The sequence below is a fragment of the Haliotis rubra genome, unplaced genomic scaffold (assembly GCF_003918875.1).
Source record: "Haliotis rubra isolate DU_JTF1 unplaced genomic scaffold, ASM391887v1 Scf351, whole genome shotgun sequence".
Lineage (NCBI taxonomy): Eukaryota > Metazoa > Mollusca > Gastropoda > Lepetellida > Haliotidae > Haliotis > Haliotis rubra.
The window spans coordinates 384,836-402,696 of record NW_025767026.1 but is presented as its reverse complement, the minus strand read 5'-3'; the positions used below and the strand labels follow the sequence as shown (position 1 = coordinate 402,696).

General features: G+C 38.9%; 1 protein-coding gene across 8 annotated transcripts in view; it reads right to left on the bottom strand.

The window, feature by feature from the left end:
- Positions 1–17,861, bottom strand: part of LOC124285083 (POU domain, class 6, transcription factor 1-like) — a 94,179-nt gene that overhangs the window by 56,919 nt on the left and 19,399 nt on the right. For 6 of the 8 annotated variants that reach the window (XM_046721237.1, XM_046721242.1, XM_046721243.1 and 3 more), the window contains exon 2: positions 1,766–1,929. In XM_046721237.1, coding sequence (XP_046577193.1) covers positions 1,766–1,864 — 99 coding nt within the window. In that variant the 5' untranslated portion in view covers positions 1,865–1,929. Of the gene's footprint in view, positions 1–1,441; positions 1,653–1,765; positions 1,930–2,157; positions 2,235–17,861 lie in introns of those variants that run through there. The other 2 variants (XM_046721240.1, XM_046721244.1) reach the window with 2 other exon arrangements.

The following is a 17,861-nucleotide window of genomic DNA, read 5'->3' as shown; positions in this document are numbered from 1 at the left end:
TTTGTTTCAAAAAAGTTTTGTTTATCATTTAATTTGACAAATAAGAATTCTGTCAAATCAGATAAGATTTGAAAACAAATTAATAATTTGCATCCATTTTATCACTTGACCAGGTCAAATGAATCTTGTAAAGCAAGATCATAAAACATGCTTTAACGCCTGACACATGTGCATTTACTAAGTATATTTTGAACAGCTTGGCTAAACATAATCTTCACCAATCCTTGTATACGTACTTGATTTTATTTATGGCTGAGAATATAGACCCAGTGACCTAGTATAAGAGCCCATTCAAACATCGGGATAACATTCACAATTTATTACTGCTCGTGTCACATGACTGAACAAGCAGTTTGTTTTGATACACAGAAATACTGTATATAAACATGTCGGGGCCAACTATGGTTATCACGGCTCAGCAGTGTATTATGTCACATCACTCCAAACAAGCAACTGTTTCATCAAGAATTATCTCACATGTGTCTACGTTTTCAAGAAAAGTTCAACAAAGCAATATCTGTTCTAAATAGCATATCAACATCAGAATAAATGTTTTCTGAAAAAGCTGTTTTATAATTGCCATAAGTTCTTCACTATCAACACAAAATACAAACTTTTCTTTCCTAAATTGAGTGTAGGACAAAGTTAAGAAAAACATAGTTGGTTATTTACATTCTAACTGTAATTAAGTCATCACTGTAATATATACCGTTATCAATTATAGAAAAATAATTAACAAAAACAATGTTATTATCCACAAAAATTAGTAGTAGTACCTAAAATATATCACCATACCAAAACACAATAAATATCATATCACCAAAAGGACAAGCCTACAAAATAATAGTTTCTGTTCATGCTATTTAATGAAACACAAGTTAATTAAAACATAATTATACTGCATATGAATTAAAAATATATATGATTCATAAACAATAAACACACAACTACAATTCTGACAAAATCAAAAATATTTCAACATTTCATCACTTGATTAGCTATTAAACAAATCTCCACAATTCTAAAATGTCACAACAGCAGATAGCGTCAATATCCATCTTAACTTCCTGATTTAAAATCAATAGCAAACAATTTCAACATAAATCATCTAAACATATGATTCTGAAATGGTCTACATCAACAGCATCTAAATATATCCATAGGAAGCTGGCTACTACATTATGTAACATCATAATTGAATTTAAAATCATTCAATAATGATGAAAATATGAGCAAGTATTCACTGATACATCTCCAGCACATTTCCAACAAATATTCTCAATGACACCCTTAAATTTATGTAAATTCACCCACCACACAAAATACCCTAAATCCACTGGTCAAAATTGTAATGCAAAATATTAGATAAATGAATGAACTGCAAGATAAATAATGCAATATATATCCAGGAACACACATCATGTCCATAGTTCTAGCATACCTGGTTGTACGGAGGTCCGCCAACTTCAACAATGTCTCCTGTTTATACACAACCCACTACCACACGCAGCTGATCATGTACATAAAACTAGTAAAATTCCCCTCTCCATTAAGAAGGAAAAGATATTGTAATATTATTAGTTGCGAGTTCTTCGTCAGTTGGGAGAAGGAAGTCACAAGGATCATTCCATATCATTAGCATAGATTTGTTAATGAGAGATCATTACCTGCATAAAATGTATGCGTACCTGAGCAACTACACATGTGTGGTCGTGCGATCAGCCACAGTAAGACGAGGGAGCATCCCCACAATAGCTTGTCTTACCTGCTTAATAATGGCCGAATGGGCAAGCTTTGTCGGGTCAGGTTTTGTTTCTCCATTGAGGCTTTCCGTAACAGTCCCATCGTTGGAGTCAGTGTCCATGTCGTGTGTGCAGGGATGCCAAAATGATGGTCAGTAGACGAACAGCATTCAATCCAGTGGAGGACCTGCAAAACATAGCCGACTTGATAACTCCCGATCAATCGTCTAGGAACCAGCGATGGCTTCCTGGCTTCATGGAACTCTCATGCTTTTGGTCATCGTGTCAAATTTGTTTTTATTTTGGGGCAAAATGTCGGAATTTCACACTTACCCATAGTGCTAATTAATAATTCGTCGGTACCACTGTGAATATTTCATTGAACAAAGCCTAGTTATTATAATATGATCATTACCTGTCATAATAATATCCAATGTATCACTATGTGTCTTGCTAGAGAGAGGCTCTGTCTAGGTTAAGTAGCAGGCAATAGGATTCCGCGATTCGCTACCAGCAGCAGCGCGGGGATGGATTTCCGTGTCAGGCGCAGTGTTAGAGGTCAAACTGGACCGGTGGAATTGCTGAGCTAATCCCTTTCTCGAATTTATTATCGCACAACCTGGACATTACAAAAGCCCCATCACCGTTTTGTTATAACACTGTTAAACTTGATAAAATCCCAAAGCATTTTATTTAAATAAACACAGATGACACATGTCCATTTTAACAAGTTTTACATTTAAATTCTTGACATAGATTAGGAGATGTTCTTCTCTGAGTATCCATCATGATTGCTATTAATGGTCTCTCCGATTATCTGCCTCATCAAAATTCAAAAGATATTAACACCATTATGGCTCACAACCTTCTCTTCCTTACAATAAATGTGCTATTATTTTGACCAACCCATGCGATCATATGGAACCTGTCGGGTTTTTCCTATCGTCCCAACATTCGATAATCACACAATCTTTGCTCATTGGACAAAGACGTATGAGATGCCATTACTAACGATATGTATTGAGAATTTAGCTGGGACTCGAAGCATAATTATTGAAAATGTCATGTTTGGCGTGCGCAGGCTTCGAATCTATGTTCCCTTGGAGACGGGCAGCTTAATTTAACCGAGGATATTGATGCGAGGTCTCCGCGAGTAATGCAATGTAATTTACGAAGCTCAATATTCCCCCATCCGTTGCTTCCATAATGAGGCTCTTCGAGGATGCTGCATTGATTCTGATAATGGAACCGCATGCAACTGAATTCTAATACAGCGATATGACCTGGGGTGTCTTCGCAGTGCAACAAGCACACTTCCACTCCATCGCTTTACACCATACAAAACCTCACACAAATAGCTGACACTTTTCAAACAAAATTAAATAAAATGTCAACTTAATTTTCGGAATTAGCTTTGTCAACTTTTCCTGTTTCACTTGTTTCAAACATGAAGTCCACAAAAACATACAAATTAATGCATGAATTATTTGGAATAAAAAAATAATTTTATTCTTTTATGGGTTTTTCTGGTGTTATTCCAGAAATAAACATAAAACACATAAATGTAGAAACTATTCAAGTTGACAATGCATACAAGTCCATTATGCTGATGAGAGGGATCTTCCAAATGCATGCATGACCAATATTCAGCACAATACCTTTCTAATGGTTACCTCGCCCAACTACCATTGAATGCAGAGACTTTGTTTAGTTGTACAACTAATCCTGATTAAAATGGATAATTTATCAGTCCATTTCCTTATTTATTATCCAGGAAATACATTATTCTAAACATGTAGTCCTAAATCAATTCACCATTACTACCGTCAAATTCCACCTCCAGTGAAAAACCTGTTCCACTCAACCAATGGTGGCCTGTACAGAGGTTCATTTCCAATGCAAATATCTTCATAAATTTTTATGATCAGGAAACCAAATTAGATGTGGAAATTCCTATCAGCTGCCGATTGTAGTGGAAGGCATACTAATCTATACCCAGTGAAATTGATGGAGTTTCTAAGCAAATAATGGGTCTGGTTGCTAGGCAACTTGGAAAAATCAATACGCCAATTCTGAGAGAGAAAACGTGGACTGGCTGTTTTGTCAAGAGCAGTCAAATATTCCACAGCTAATAGCAGCGAGATATATCTATGTTCTGTTACATACAACAGACTTTTCTATTAACATAATTGACAGATTTACATAATAGTGGTATTATTAGCATAATCCGACAGTAGAATTGCCATAATTTACTCAAAGATCTACATCTCATTCATATTCCAATATGTTCAGAAATTATTTTAATTATTACTTTAAAATGCAGAAGCTTATTTATTCACATCACTTAAATAGCATAATGAGTATTCAGGAAACATGTATATCCCAAGCCATTGTGCATTGGACACACTGAGGGCATCAACAGAGGTCAGACAGAACATGATATCCCAGCCAAGACTTAATCTATACTTGAATGTTTGAATGTAAATATTTTAACTGATCAAAATGTATCATAGAATATCATTAATCTTTGTTTGTTGATGGGAGCTTCTGTCAGATCAAAGGGGTTTTGTTTTTTGTCAGTGGTAAAGATATAAAATGTTCACAAAATGCTTGAAAGAAATTTCTAATAAGAACATTCTGTTTGATTCCATACAGACTGTGTCCTGTTGTGTAACAAAATGATAGTCCCTGGTATTATGCATCAAGTCATCAACATTAATAAAGAAAAATATAAAAATAATATATCATTCAGATGAAACATAGCGTTATTTACCAAAATACTTTGATTAGATTTTAGTGAATGGGCTTGGTTGAACATGAATTTGATTGTATTTCAGACAGTTCATTTTGGATGGGAATTATACCTTTTTCAGTCAGTGTTCGTCCCCCAGGATCCAAAAAGGGCAGGGCGACAGATTTCCAAGTATTATCTTAAGTTATTCATGCATATTATTCTAAAGACTTAAAGAGCACAGTTATTTCACTTAACTTCAACATGAAATAGAAACTAAAAACCACCAAGTGCTAATATGAATTATTGTCTTAAAAGAAGGGTAGAGCGCCAAACAAAGAGTGAGTGAGTGAGTTTGGTTTTACGCCGCTTTTAGCAATATTCCAGCAATATCACGGCGGGGGACACCAGAAATGGGCTTCACACATTGTGCCCATGTGGGGAATCCAAACAAAGAAGGCAGGACGCTGATCCTGCTAAAACTGCTTAGGGGAAAGGTGCTGACAAACCATTGAATAAAGATCCAGCTCCTGGCACATCTAAGGGAGGTAACTCTGCAATCTGCACCAAGGTAGATTTGATTAAATAACACAAACCAAAAGTTTAAACAAAGATGTAAACAGTTGTTTAAAATACCCAGAATCTTTCCTTAAAAATACAGCAATTTCTTCCTTTGCAAGATTTTGCTCAGACTCATAACCTTTACAAATAGAACTTTCTTTCTGTGATGAACTAATTAATTAAAGACGCTGAGGAAATGTGAGCTCTTTATGCCCAATCTTGAATCATCACAGAAAACTATTTGGAACAAAAAATAATCTTCTTATCCAAATCCAAATTAAAAATAACGACCGCTTTCAAAATGACGAGCAATTATTGACCAGTATTAAATATCAATGGCAGCATCTTGAATTTCATCTTGTAACTGATTAAGAGTTGCCATAAAAAAATGATATAATTTGCAAAGTTGAAAATACAAATAAATAGCCCTGTTTCTTGGAAGCCTGCTTTAAATAGATAGCTGATTGTCTGGAATTGTCCAGAAGCATTAGAATTACCTCTCAGTGTGTTGTTCAAAGAAAATCATTTTTTATGACTTAAACTGCAGAATCCTAATGTAACATAAAAGTGTTTCTCAAAAGACTTAATCCGATATACTTAAGAATGAGTTTACTTTTACGCGGCACTCAGCAATATTCCAGCTATATGGCGGCAGTCTGTAAATAATCGAGTCTGTACCAGACAATCCAGTGATCAACTGCATGAGCATTGATCTGCACAATTGGGAACTGATGAATGTGTCAACCAAGTCAGCGAGCCTGACTACCCGATCCCATTAGTCACCTCTTACGACAAGCATGGGTGGGTTACTGAAGATCAATATTCTAACCCGGACCTTCACGGGTGGTTCCATTTGATATTTGGGAAACATCAGCATACTGTAAATGATAGTTGCAATACACTCAATGGGACCACAAATTTTAGTTCCTCAAAGCCCCATGTGTACAGTACACAACACTGTGCATTTAAAAGAACCCACGAATCTGTTGGTGCAGACACCTTGTTGTGGGTACAGCAACGTGCAGTAAACTTGGACAAAGTACTGTGACTATGTGTCCCAGTCCACCCAGCTGTGAATGGGTACCTCGGGAAGGGAAAGGATGGGAAGGCCGCAATAGCTTGGGGTGCCTAGTGGCTGCAAGAGTTGTATGTTCCCCAGGGAGCTGAGATGACATCCAATGATCGAGGATAAAAACACAGCATGTACTAGTTGTGTGGATATGTGCACTCTCTATAAATATCGTATAATAATCCTATAATAATAATAACCGTAGTTCATTATATGCATTTTGATTAAGATATGCAAGTGGATAGGAACAAGAAAATTAGTTTGGTACATCCATCAGTTCATCATAAGTGTCTTCATAATATATGGTGTTAACTGTATTGCGAATCTTAGGAGCACACATCTCTTTCAGAACTGAAAGATCATTAGTGGCTTGAGATAGCTGTGGTTGGTGGACATGTGGGAATGTCAGTTGTTCTATCTCCAGGTGCATCATGTCAAAATATGGTATTTGTTGTTGCTTTGCCTGGCACATGGCTGGGAATAAAACCAGGACTGGTTGACACTGGAGCTAGTATTCTGTGTATGAAACTATGGCTTGGTGTCTCTGTGATAACACTATCAGCTGAGATCAGTGTAGATAAATGCATTCAACCATCCCTCCCTCTTTCCAGCCATGCATACCTCCTTCCCTCCATCCTTCCCTCCTTCCAACATCCATCCTTCCCTCCTTCCAACCATCCATCCATGCATCCCTCCCCACCATCCATCCATGCATCCTCCCTCCTCCATCCTTCCCTCCTACCATCCATCCATCCTTCCCTCCTTCCAACCATCCCTCCCTCCCTCCTTCCAACCATTCATCCATCCATCCCTCAAGCCATGCATCCATCCCTCCCTCCGTCCCTCCTTCCATCCATCCTTCCTTCCTTTCAACCATCCATCCCTCCATCCATCCTTCCCTCCTTCCAACCATCCATCCCTCCTTCCAACCATACATCCATCCATCCATCCTTCCCTCCTTCCAACCATCCATCCCTCCCTCCCTCCTTCCAACCATCCATCCATCCATCCCTCAAGCCATGCATCCATCCCTCCCTCCGTCCCTCCATCCTTCCCTCCTTCCAACCATCCATCCCTCCATCCTTCCCACCATCCATCCCTCCTTCCAACCATACATCCATCCATCCATCCATCCATCCATCCCTCCTTCCATCCATCCATCCATCCCTCCTCCTTCCATCCATCCCTCCCTCCTTCCAACCAACCATCCATCCTTCCCTCCTTCCAACCATCCATCCCATCCATCCCTCCATCCCTTCCCTCCATCCATCCATCCTCCTCCTCCAACCAACCATCCATCTTTCCCTCCTTCCAACCATCCATCCATCCCTCAAGCCATGCATCCATCCCTCCCTCCCTCCATCCTTTTCTCCTTCCATCCATCCCTCCTTCCAACCATACATCCCATACATCCATCCCTCCCTCCATCCATCCTTTCCTCCTTCCAACCATCCATCCATCCCTCCCTCAAGCCATGCATCCATCCCTCCCTCCATCCCTCCCTCCATCCATCCTTCCAACCATCCATCCCTCCATCCATCCCTCCCTCCCTCCATCATGGATGAAGATAAAATTACAGTTGTGGCACAAAGATCGCACAACCAGTCTACAAAAAAACCCTCAAATAATAAACCATTTAAATCATGAAATAAAGAACAGCTTTTGCCATCAAGTGGAGAATCAAACTCAGACCTCGTTCTTCATAACCAGTAAACACACAAACCACTCTCCTAACCTCACCCCCTCAAGCTCTCAGCGACGGAAACACTCAACTAAAGGCAAGAGACAAATCAACACGATTTCAAACAAACCACTAACAATAAACCCATTGATGGAATCTCAGTCCGGTGACTTTATGGCTGCATGATATTGGTGCAGACATAATTTCCTTATTATCTAATCGTCTGCCTCTTCACAAACCATGCTGGTAGCCCGTGCCAATCAGTTCAAGGATTGGTTTTGTTTGACTGTTCGAGCGAAAAGAGCTGAAGTGTGTTTTATTGGCTGAATGTGAATGAGAAAGATGTACACACGTCTGGTGTGTGTAGCCTCCGACAAGGTCATAGAGGTCATTCAACTGATGCTGATGACTTGCTTCACAAATTGAAAATCATGTAACCTGCGATATATTTGTTATGGCTTTGTAAGAATTGGTTAGGTATCAATAACTCGGACATGATTTAATAGTTACTTGCCATAAAATTTACAAACTGGAGTCATGTAAAATCAAGCAGCAATGATATGGCAAACCTTCATTGGATGTAAAGGACTGGCAAGGCTTTGAAAGATCATGACCAAAAACAAATCTGTTACAGTATAAGGTCGTTTTTTTATTCCAGGTTCCGGATGTGAAAATAATCAAGTCTGGACAAGTCGATCCAGTGATCGACATCATGAGTATTGACTTATTATTTTCTTCCTCGTCATCTGAAGATATACATTATTTGTTTTCACTAAAACAGCCATGATCATAATTCAGAAAATATGACACCATTTCCCTCCAAAACTAAATGGTTGCTGCCAAAAACATACACAAAGCAATGACTAGTTTTGAAATGCCTCCAATGAAGGTCTCCCTCATTATTAATATTCTACAGTTCAATACATGGTTAATCTACTGTGTCTATACTGGAAGACATAAATACAATCCAGATCAGATGTCCAAAAATAGCAATTACAGAGAGATTTGATTAGTCAGCCAAGTCCTGTGAATCACTTCCATGCACTTGAACACAACCGAGAATGTAGTCTTCACAAGTTGCCTCCCCTGGGGTCGTCTGGATCCTATACACCTATTTTTTGTTGTCTTATTAACAATTTTTTCTAACACTCAATGCAGGATATACTGGTGCTTTTTGAAAATCCAAAACAAGTAATGCTTTCTAACTTACGAAGGAAAACACTTATTTTCTATTGTTTCAAAGCATGAACATGTAATAAATAATATTTGTGTTTAAATGAAAATAATTGAAAGATTACTAATATGGGGAAAGAACGCACCCAAGCAAAATAATTGTGTTAAAGCTTCACATCCACCCAAAATTATTTGGTCAAAGATTTGGCTCACCCTTAAATAGGTATTGATCCCACCTGCCCCGAAAATAGTTGAGTTAAATATATTAGAACTGCTACAACTACTGCGGGATAAAACCAACACAGCACACATGGCTAAATATTCAAAATCGTACAGCTGGAATATTGCTGAGTGAAGGGTTAGACAACAAACAAACAACAACATGTTTTGAAGAAGAAAAGAAATCCTAACGTGCCAGTTATAATTATTTTACCTCTCTTCCTATTCATCTGAGGAATTGGTCAGGCGAGAACCGATGCATGACCTGGAACTTGAACACAATAAACTTTTGCTGTCTCTAATCATATCAAACTGTCAGCAGATAATTACCTTTGCCTATCAATTAGCAAATCCAGGTTGACTCTCTGTGAGTTACAATACCTGCGTTGCCACAATATGGTGAGTGAGTGAGTTTGGTTTTACGCAGCTTTTAGCAATATTCCAGCAATATCACGGCGGGCCACGATATGGGTCGTCAGCTACCAATGCCATTCGTAAGACGGGGTCGGGGGTTTCAAGCTCACTGACTTGGTTGACACTTGTCATTGTATCAAAATTTTGTAGACCAATGCTCATGCTGTTGATCACTGGCTTGTCTGGTCAAGACTTGAATTTTTACAGACAGGCACCATAAAGCTGGAATATTGCTGAATGCGGCATTAAATTAACGTGTTGGCTGGCTATCCGTTGTATGATAAAGTTTCAAAGAATCTTCGCCTATCATAATGGGTATGTCCACTGTTCCGTGAACCCTCAGTTTCTTGCCAGGATACAAATGTCAATCTATGTACCATGCGTTCAACATTTGGGTTAAACATTAGGATTCAAATAGTAATACTTGGTTACATCTCATGAGTGAGTGAGTATGGTTTTACACCGCTTTTAGCAATATTCCAGCAATATCACATCAGGGGATACCAGAAATGGGCTTCACACGTTGTACCCATGTCACGATGTGGGGACATCTCATGGGACACACTATACCAGGCAATTTATACACATATAGGATGTCATATATTGCACCCAGAAAACCCCTGGATTAGCCACAATCTTCTTCAAGGTACTTAGTTTATTTGAAATAGCGCAGCCAAAATATTGACATGGCCTGTCTGTCCTTGACTTTGATTCTTGATAAAAACTAATACAATTTTATCGTCATTCAATTTCCTCATCATGAACATTTTTTTGCAAACTTTCTAATAACATATTCAAGACACTCATCCAGGAAACTGCAAAAGTGACACCATGTCTTTCGACAACTTGTGACTAGAATATTATCTGTCCATAATAGAAATGCAAGGATGCTTCAATATAGGATTCATTGCATCAGGATCACTGATATACAACAGCCTAAACATCAACACAAGAATTCTTCCTTCTAACGTTTTTTTGACAATGAATAAATGAGGAATATACCATTGGCTGCCATAAATGTGTGTGAGTTTGTGCCTCCGTGCACAGGCATGTGCATGTGCATGTGCATTCACGCATGAGCGTGTGCATTCACAAGTGCTTAATGTAGCTTTTTGCTTCCACAGGTTTCAAAATATGAGGCAGTCAATATTGAAGAGATCATAAACCATATGATATTCCTGCATCAGTAATCAAAACAGTTCCTTGACGAAAGCCCCTCAACATTCCCTGTGTAGCAAGGAAATGAACTAACAAAATATTGTTTCCGCAATGTCATTACCATCTAGAAAGCTGGAAAATGTATTCAGGAAAAGAGAACTAATAATCGATTTTGGTATAATTGTTGTTGCAATTTTACAACTTTGATAACACTAAAATCCTGGCCAAACATAAGTAACACCTTAACACATAAGGTGGGTGGTGGGGTAGGCTGGTGCTTAAAGCATTTGTTCATCACGCCAAAGGCCCGGGTTTGATGTGAGAAGCCCATTTCTGGGGTCCCCGCTGTTATATTGCTGGAATATTGCTAAAGCAGCGTAAAACCATACTCCCTCACTCACTCACTCACTCACACACTCATACATACATACATAAAGTTTTAAACCTGTCATTGAAAACCATTGCAGAAATTCTGAATGATATTTCAGACTTCATGATTTTGTGCACGAGTTAACCAAAGCAACATTAACTGGTATCTCCTTAACAGCATGTATTGCTAATTAACCTGGCAATATACTTTCTCAATTAGACACATAAATATGACCCAGCTGATATGCATTTTAACTACCGTACATTTGATTTCATTTGAGACCGATGAATTGCTCACTAACACAAAATCTAATAATTGCGACAAAACCAAATTTTGCACAGTCAGATGAAATCGACAGAGCAACTCTGATGATTTGTCTCATAATTTTGGACACCTGAACAAAAATCTTGTTTAACAAACAATCATTATTTTGTCGATATTATGTCACTTATCGCTATTTTCTACGTGGGAGGACCACTTGCTGGAAGGAGAGCCAGGTGTGCGAGTTGCACGTGTGCAATTGAAATTCCACTACACACACTTGTTGATTACCTGGCTATTCTACCAGCAAGTGGTCCCCCCTCATAAAAAATAGCAAAAAGAGACAACAAAATAATGATTGTTTGTTAAACAATTTTTTTATTCCAGTGTCCAAAATTATGAGACAAATCATCAGAGTTGCTCTGTCAATTTCATGTGAAATTTGGTTTTGCTGCAATTATTAGATGTTGTGTTAGTGAGCAATTCATCGGTTTCAAATGAAATCAAACGGACGGCAGACATAGATTTGATGTGACTGTTTCCTCAAAATACCTTCACACCGAAGGCATAATATATCAACTTTATTCATACAGTTTTCAACCAGTTGTTAAAAACCCTTCTATAAGAAATCATGAATATTTCAAACCTCATGACACAATGGACTATTAACCCAAGCAACATTCATCAGTACCTCCTTAACAGCATCCATAGACTAACAACTAGTCTCTGAAATGAACATATTTTACTGAAAAAAGGTCATTGTAAAAAAAAATATAATATAATGAAAGGGAGCCCTGAGACTTTCTTCATCTAGACTTGCGTGGGCTTTCTTGGATATATTTGCTTCAGGGTCTGTACGACAGACTACAGCATCCATCGCTAATGAACCTGACGATTTACTCTCAACAAGACACATAAATTTGACCCGTCTGTTTTCTCAAAATATCTTCACACCGGAGCAGAGATCATTAAACCAGAGTTCAATTCCACCATTAGTCATCAAATGGACACATTTTCCTTTAATGGAAATCAGGTCGAGTACCTTTAAAACCCCACATGGCAATTCTGTTAGCGATCAACAGTGTTCCCTGGCAGACCGGACCAACCCTCACGGCTGGCTGAGCTGGCAGGAAGATATAGACATGGGTGACTCCTGCAGATCAATACTCGCTTCTGTGGGGCAACCAAATGACCCTGCATCATAGCAACAGCAAATGTTCGCAGACATAATGGTACGGCAGTCTCCCGAGCATTCCCAATCTCAGCGTCTATTTACATGGGTAATTTTCTGCAGGTCACATGGCCGCTTCAGTGTGTGGATTTCCGCAGTCCGAGACTCTTTTTTTGGACAGTGATATGGACGAACCACAGATAAAAATCATTATATCTAATAACTGTTTCAAGTTTCTGTGTGCTTCACGTGATAAAAATGAAACAATTTTACAATTTTCTTAATTTTAGTCTTTGATTTGAAATTGTAAAATCAAAACAATCCATTCAAAACATGAAATGTATTTACGAGCCTGACACAGCATGAGTATTATCAGAGACGATAAAGAAAAACATAAACAATTTTTCCTTATCAAAGATACAACTTGGCATGAATGAAGCTCATTATGTCAATCAGTGCTTATGATGCCAATCACTGGATTGTCTGTTCCTGGCTCTATCATTTACAACCAATGAGCCTACAACTAGATATTGCTGATAATGGTGTTATATGAACAAATGAACAACTATGAACCTCTCAAAACCCCTTGGGCATGAGTAAAATAAGGATAAGTTGGACACAGTGTCTGAACATCATGACCGATGGATAGCACCTTAGCTCACACTCTCAAACACTGCCCGACCTGAGTTGATCTGGGTTAGAATTGGTCTTCAGTAACCCATGCTAAAATGTCATAAGAGGCGACTAACGAGATTTTGTGCTCAGGCTTGCTGACTTGGTTGACATGTCATTGTATCCCATCGTGTAGATCGAAGCTCATGATGTTGATGACTGGATTGTCTGGTCCAGATCTGATTACTTACAGACTACCGCCATATAGCTTTAATATTGCTGAGAGCAGCGTTAAACACCAAACCAAACCCGAGCTAGGCTGCAACATTGTGTCTTATTAGAATATTCATACACTTGTTCAAAAGTATTGAAAAGTAATGCAATAAAGTAGGAACCCAGTAGGTTTAATTTCACTTGAAAAGTTGAGGATTAACAGCTTTTTTATTCTATTTAAGCAGTTTTGTCAGAAAATCAATCTAATTTTGTATTTCAATAAAATAAGACTGACCAAAAAGGGTTGATTGAGAGAACAAGATGCCTTTTTCATGTAGAATGGCAGTTTTTCTTTCATTTAGGAATTCTAAGCATTATACAATCGGGTTATAACTCTTAATATCCAGTCTTCTGAATCACAACAGATGCAGTGTAGTTTGTCAGGAAACTAAAATATATGAGCATGGTTTACTGATAATATGCAGTGTTTGAACATAATCGATCGTAATCTGCATCATTACGTCCAGGATTGCCTGAAGGGGGCTGTGTGTTTGTATAATTATGGACCATGCACCATTCACATGGGTCCACAAAGGATAAAAGGAGTGGACGAGTGGTCTCTCACCACTTATCGCTATTTCAATCTTATCACAGGAATATTAAGTGAGACAGTTCTTGGATATTTACCACTGGGGGAGACCTGTGTTGCTGACAAACCAAATATAATTATCAATGCCAGTCGCTGATTTGAATCCATGATCATAGGATCCTGGTATTCCCAAGGGAGGCAACCAGGGTTGTCCAAAAGCAAAGCAAAAGGAATTTAATAACTGAAGTCTGTTGTATTTGGCATTCTTTCAAGAACAAGAGTTTTCTACATGGGCACACATGTAAGCAAAACATAGCATATTTCGATCTGATGAAAATATCTTTGTTGTATGTTTCAATTCAACCAAAAGGAAAGTCAGAAAGGCCAAGCCAGTGTTCAGAAAGGCCAAGTAGTTGTTCAGTAGGGTTGAGTGGATGTTCAGTAGTGGGTGTTTAGTAGGGCCAAGTGGGTGTTCAGTTCAGCTTTGTTACACTGGACTATCATATTACATTAAGGTTTGGATTTGGCACAATTAAACCATACAATCCATACATATTGTACTGTAATCTTAAGCAGAGAATTACATCAAAACGTTTAGTGTGAAGGCTGCATATATACAACACATGAACAAAAGACACTTAAACAAAACAAAAAGTCAATATTTATTCACTAAAACTTGTGTTTACAAGAGAATTCTAGTCAACAACAAGCACTCAGACTTTTATAAGTGTCTTAAGGCATTGTCTAACAAAAAAAACCTTCCGTCTGCTTCATCCTCAAAACCTGAAGCCTTCACTCTCAGTGTTAATAACTCCAAAAGCTATTTGGCTTTGGGTTTCAAAAGGAACCTATTAGAGCCCAACAAAAACACTTGTAGACAATAATTGCATGTTTTCGTAATAGCGATCCACTGCCCTGGATGCACACACAGCTGGACAATTGTTATTATCTGTTTTACAAACCTCAGATCGTACAAATCAGACGCAGATGCACTAAGAAATATTCCAGCTACAGGCAGCGGTTTGTAAATAATCAAGCCTGAGTGAGTGAGTGAGTGAGTGAGTGAGTGAGTGAGTGAGTGAGTGAGTGAGTGCGTGAGTGCGTGAGTGAGTGAGATTTTGGGTTCTTCAGCGTGACTTGAAATAAGTGTAACCACTACGCTACCCCACCGCCCCAATATTAAAAATAACAAAATGACTATAATATACATTCAAATCACTTTAAAATTCATAATTTTGTAGAAAAACAGAATGATGCAGCATAAAAGCAGCTGATCCGTGGACACCATAACAAAGTGTCCATGAGTTCAGTGTTTATGTAATTGATGTCAAAACGTGAAGGTGAGGTGAGTTGAAATGGCGTTTAACGGCATACTTAAGAATATTTCGCTCATATGACGACATGCATGCATGTGTATGAGCGGCTGCGTGTACTAGCCCAGACTTAAGCTGGTTTTATAGTGCTAGCTGACTAAGATACCATACAGCAGTTAAGCATGAATACCCCACTCAGACACATTATACTGAGCCGACCAGTCCTTGCTCTCTGGGCGGACGCTCTAACCACTACACCACGGAGGCAGCCAAATCTTTAGTGAAACCCACACCCATAATTTTGGGATTCAAACTCATGATCCTTGTATGAGTACATGTCTTATATGACCTGGGCCCCGTTTCACAAAGCTCTCGCAAAGCCTAAGATCTCGTAACTTTTCTCGTAGCATTCGTACCTCCCATACTGTAACTGTTGACTTACGACAGTCGTAGCGCTACGAGAGCTTTGTGAAACGGGGCCCAGGTCATCAAAGACACACAACGAAGCACAAGAAGTTGCATTGCCTTAGATCACCACTATTATGCTTGCAAAGAAACTAAAACTGATTATAATTGTTAGGTAAATACTCATACATCTTAACCGTTGTTTACAAGCTGTCATTCATATTTTCACTAAAGATGTTTGTATTTGATGCATTATTGATTCATAAATTTTAATACAGTTTTAAGCTGACATAGAATATCATCAATGGAATAATGATGAAAGCAGGGTAAAAAACCAGCTCACTTCCCCAATCAAGGGCAGATAATTCAGTTGCTATACTGCTAATAATGATGACTCCATTCATATGGCGCCAACTCCATACACAATGCACTACACATAGCGCTACAAATATACAGTATATGACCGTCTATAAGACGACCCCATGGATAAGACCCTTAAAATCAGTGTCAAAATGGTATGTTTCGTGCATAAGTCGATCCCCCGCGATGGGTTCCTAATCGCGGCAAACACAGACCACAGACAACTGGCAGTTACCAATAATTATAACTTTGGTCCACATTATTCAAAGAAATATTGCGTCTACTCACGGATCGAAACGAAGTGTAGTTGACAGTAAATGCATAATATATTTTGTTTCTCTAAATATCATATTTATTGTAGCAACAAACTGGCTTGCATATTTTACCCCATTCAACAATCACGAACTGATTACCACCTCGTTTGACGAAAGCATAACCCATGGATAAGACGATCCCCTTCTACAGACTGCTTTTTATGGTCCTCAAAATTCGGCTTATAGACGGTCATATACGGTACTACAATATCAATGTTAACTCAATGGTGACACAAACACATGGTAGTAGATTATAGTCCAGGTATGACTGTTGGAAGAGATAAGTAATTTAGCTGGGACTTGAACAGCAAGTTCAGTTTGGAATTTGTTCCATAGAACTGCACCATTATGATTGACCGATCTTCGGCCAAATCGTTTCAAGTTAGTCCTTGGAATGTGGAAGAGATGCTGGTCTGCTGATGAAGGACTCTGGACGGTTGATACAGCTGGCTACTTCAAGCGGTGCTATGGTTACTAATGTGATTCAGAAACAACTGAATGTCCATGGTTTCATAGTCTAATCTCGCCCTTCTACGTCGGATTTCGGATTGTTTCAGTTCGCACTCTCCACTTATTGCCGGTATGCACATGTAACGCTTTGCAAGAGTGGACAGAAAGGGATATGTGCGGCATCTTCTTTGCCACCAGTGAATCGGGCTGTCATCAAACGATATGTCCGGTTCTGAGTGAAACAGCTTCAGCTCATTTTCAATCTGTTGACCTACACTCAGTGAACTTTTCACCCTCACGATATCGCCCAGCCAGTCAGAAATTGACACATCACTCCTCGGGACTTTAGCTGGTGGTTCTTCTACAGCAGAATCCCCATATGATCCATCATCAACTTCTGTTTTCACTACAACATTTGTGTCTGCCACCTCTCTCGTTTCCTTGCATATTCTTTTCCAAATTTCTTCTCTTTCCGTTACAGAGAGGAAAGCCAGTTTTTTCATCCTCGGATCCAGAGCAGACGCTACTTTCATCTGTTCCTGTATTGCGGCATCGCCATAGCTATCCTCGATAACTTTCACCATGATGGCCTTGACACTCTTCACTAACTCCACATCATCAGGCGAGTCATGCAGGCTACCCTTCAACTTGATCACAATGGGTAGGATGACAGAGAGAGTGTGACCCTTGTCTGGTGAGAGGTAGGCGACTGCAGTGTTAAACACAACCAGAATCTCCACCAGCTTTTCCAGGTGCTCCAGAGATGCTTCCGACAGAGGAAGGTCCGGATGAAGGCAACATTCCCCAACAACAGCCTTCAGGAGGGGTTCCTGTTCTAAATACAGCTGCAACATCTCTATGCTTGAACACCACTGATCATCAAACTCTCTGCATACATCTTTTTCTGGTAAATTCAATGACTTCTGCTTCTGCTTGATATGAACAGATGGTGCAACCTGCTTAATTTGTGAAAACAAGTTTCTCACTTTAGATAAAATCTTGTGAACGGCAGGAAATGAGAACGTTTTGTTGACAGCTGAAGCCACAGTATGGTT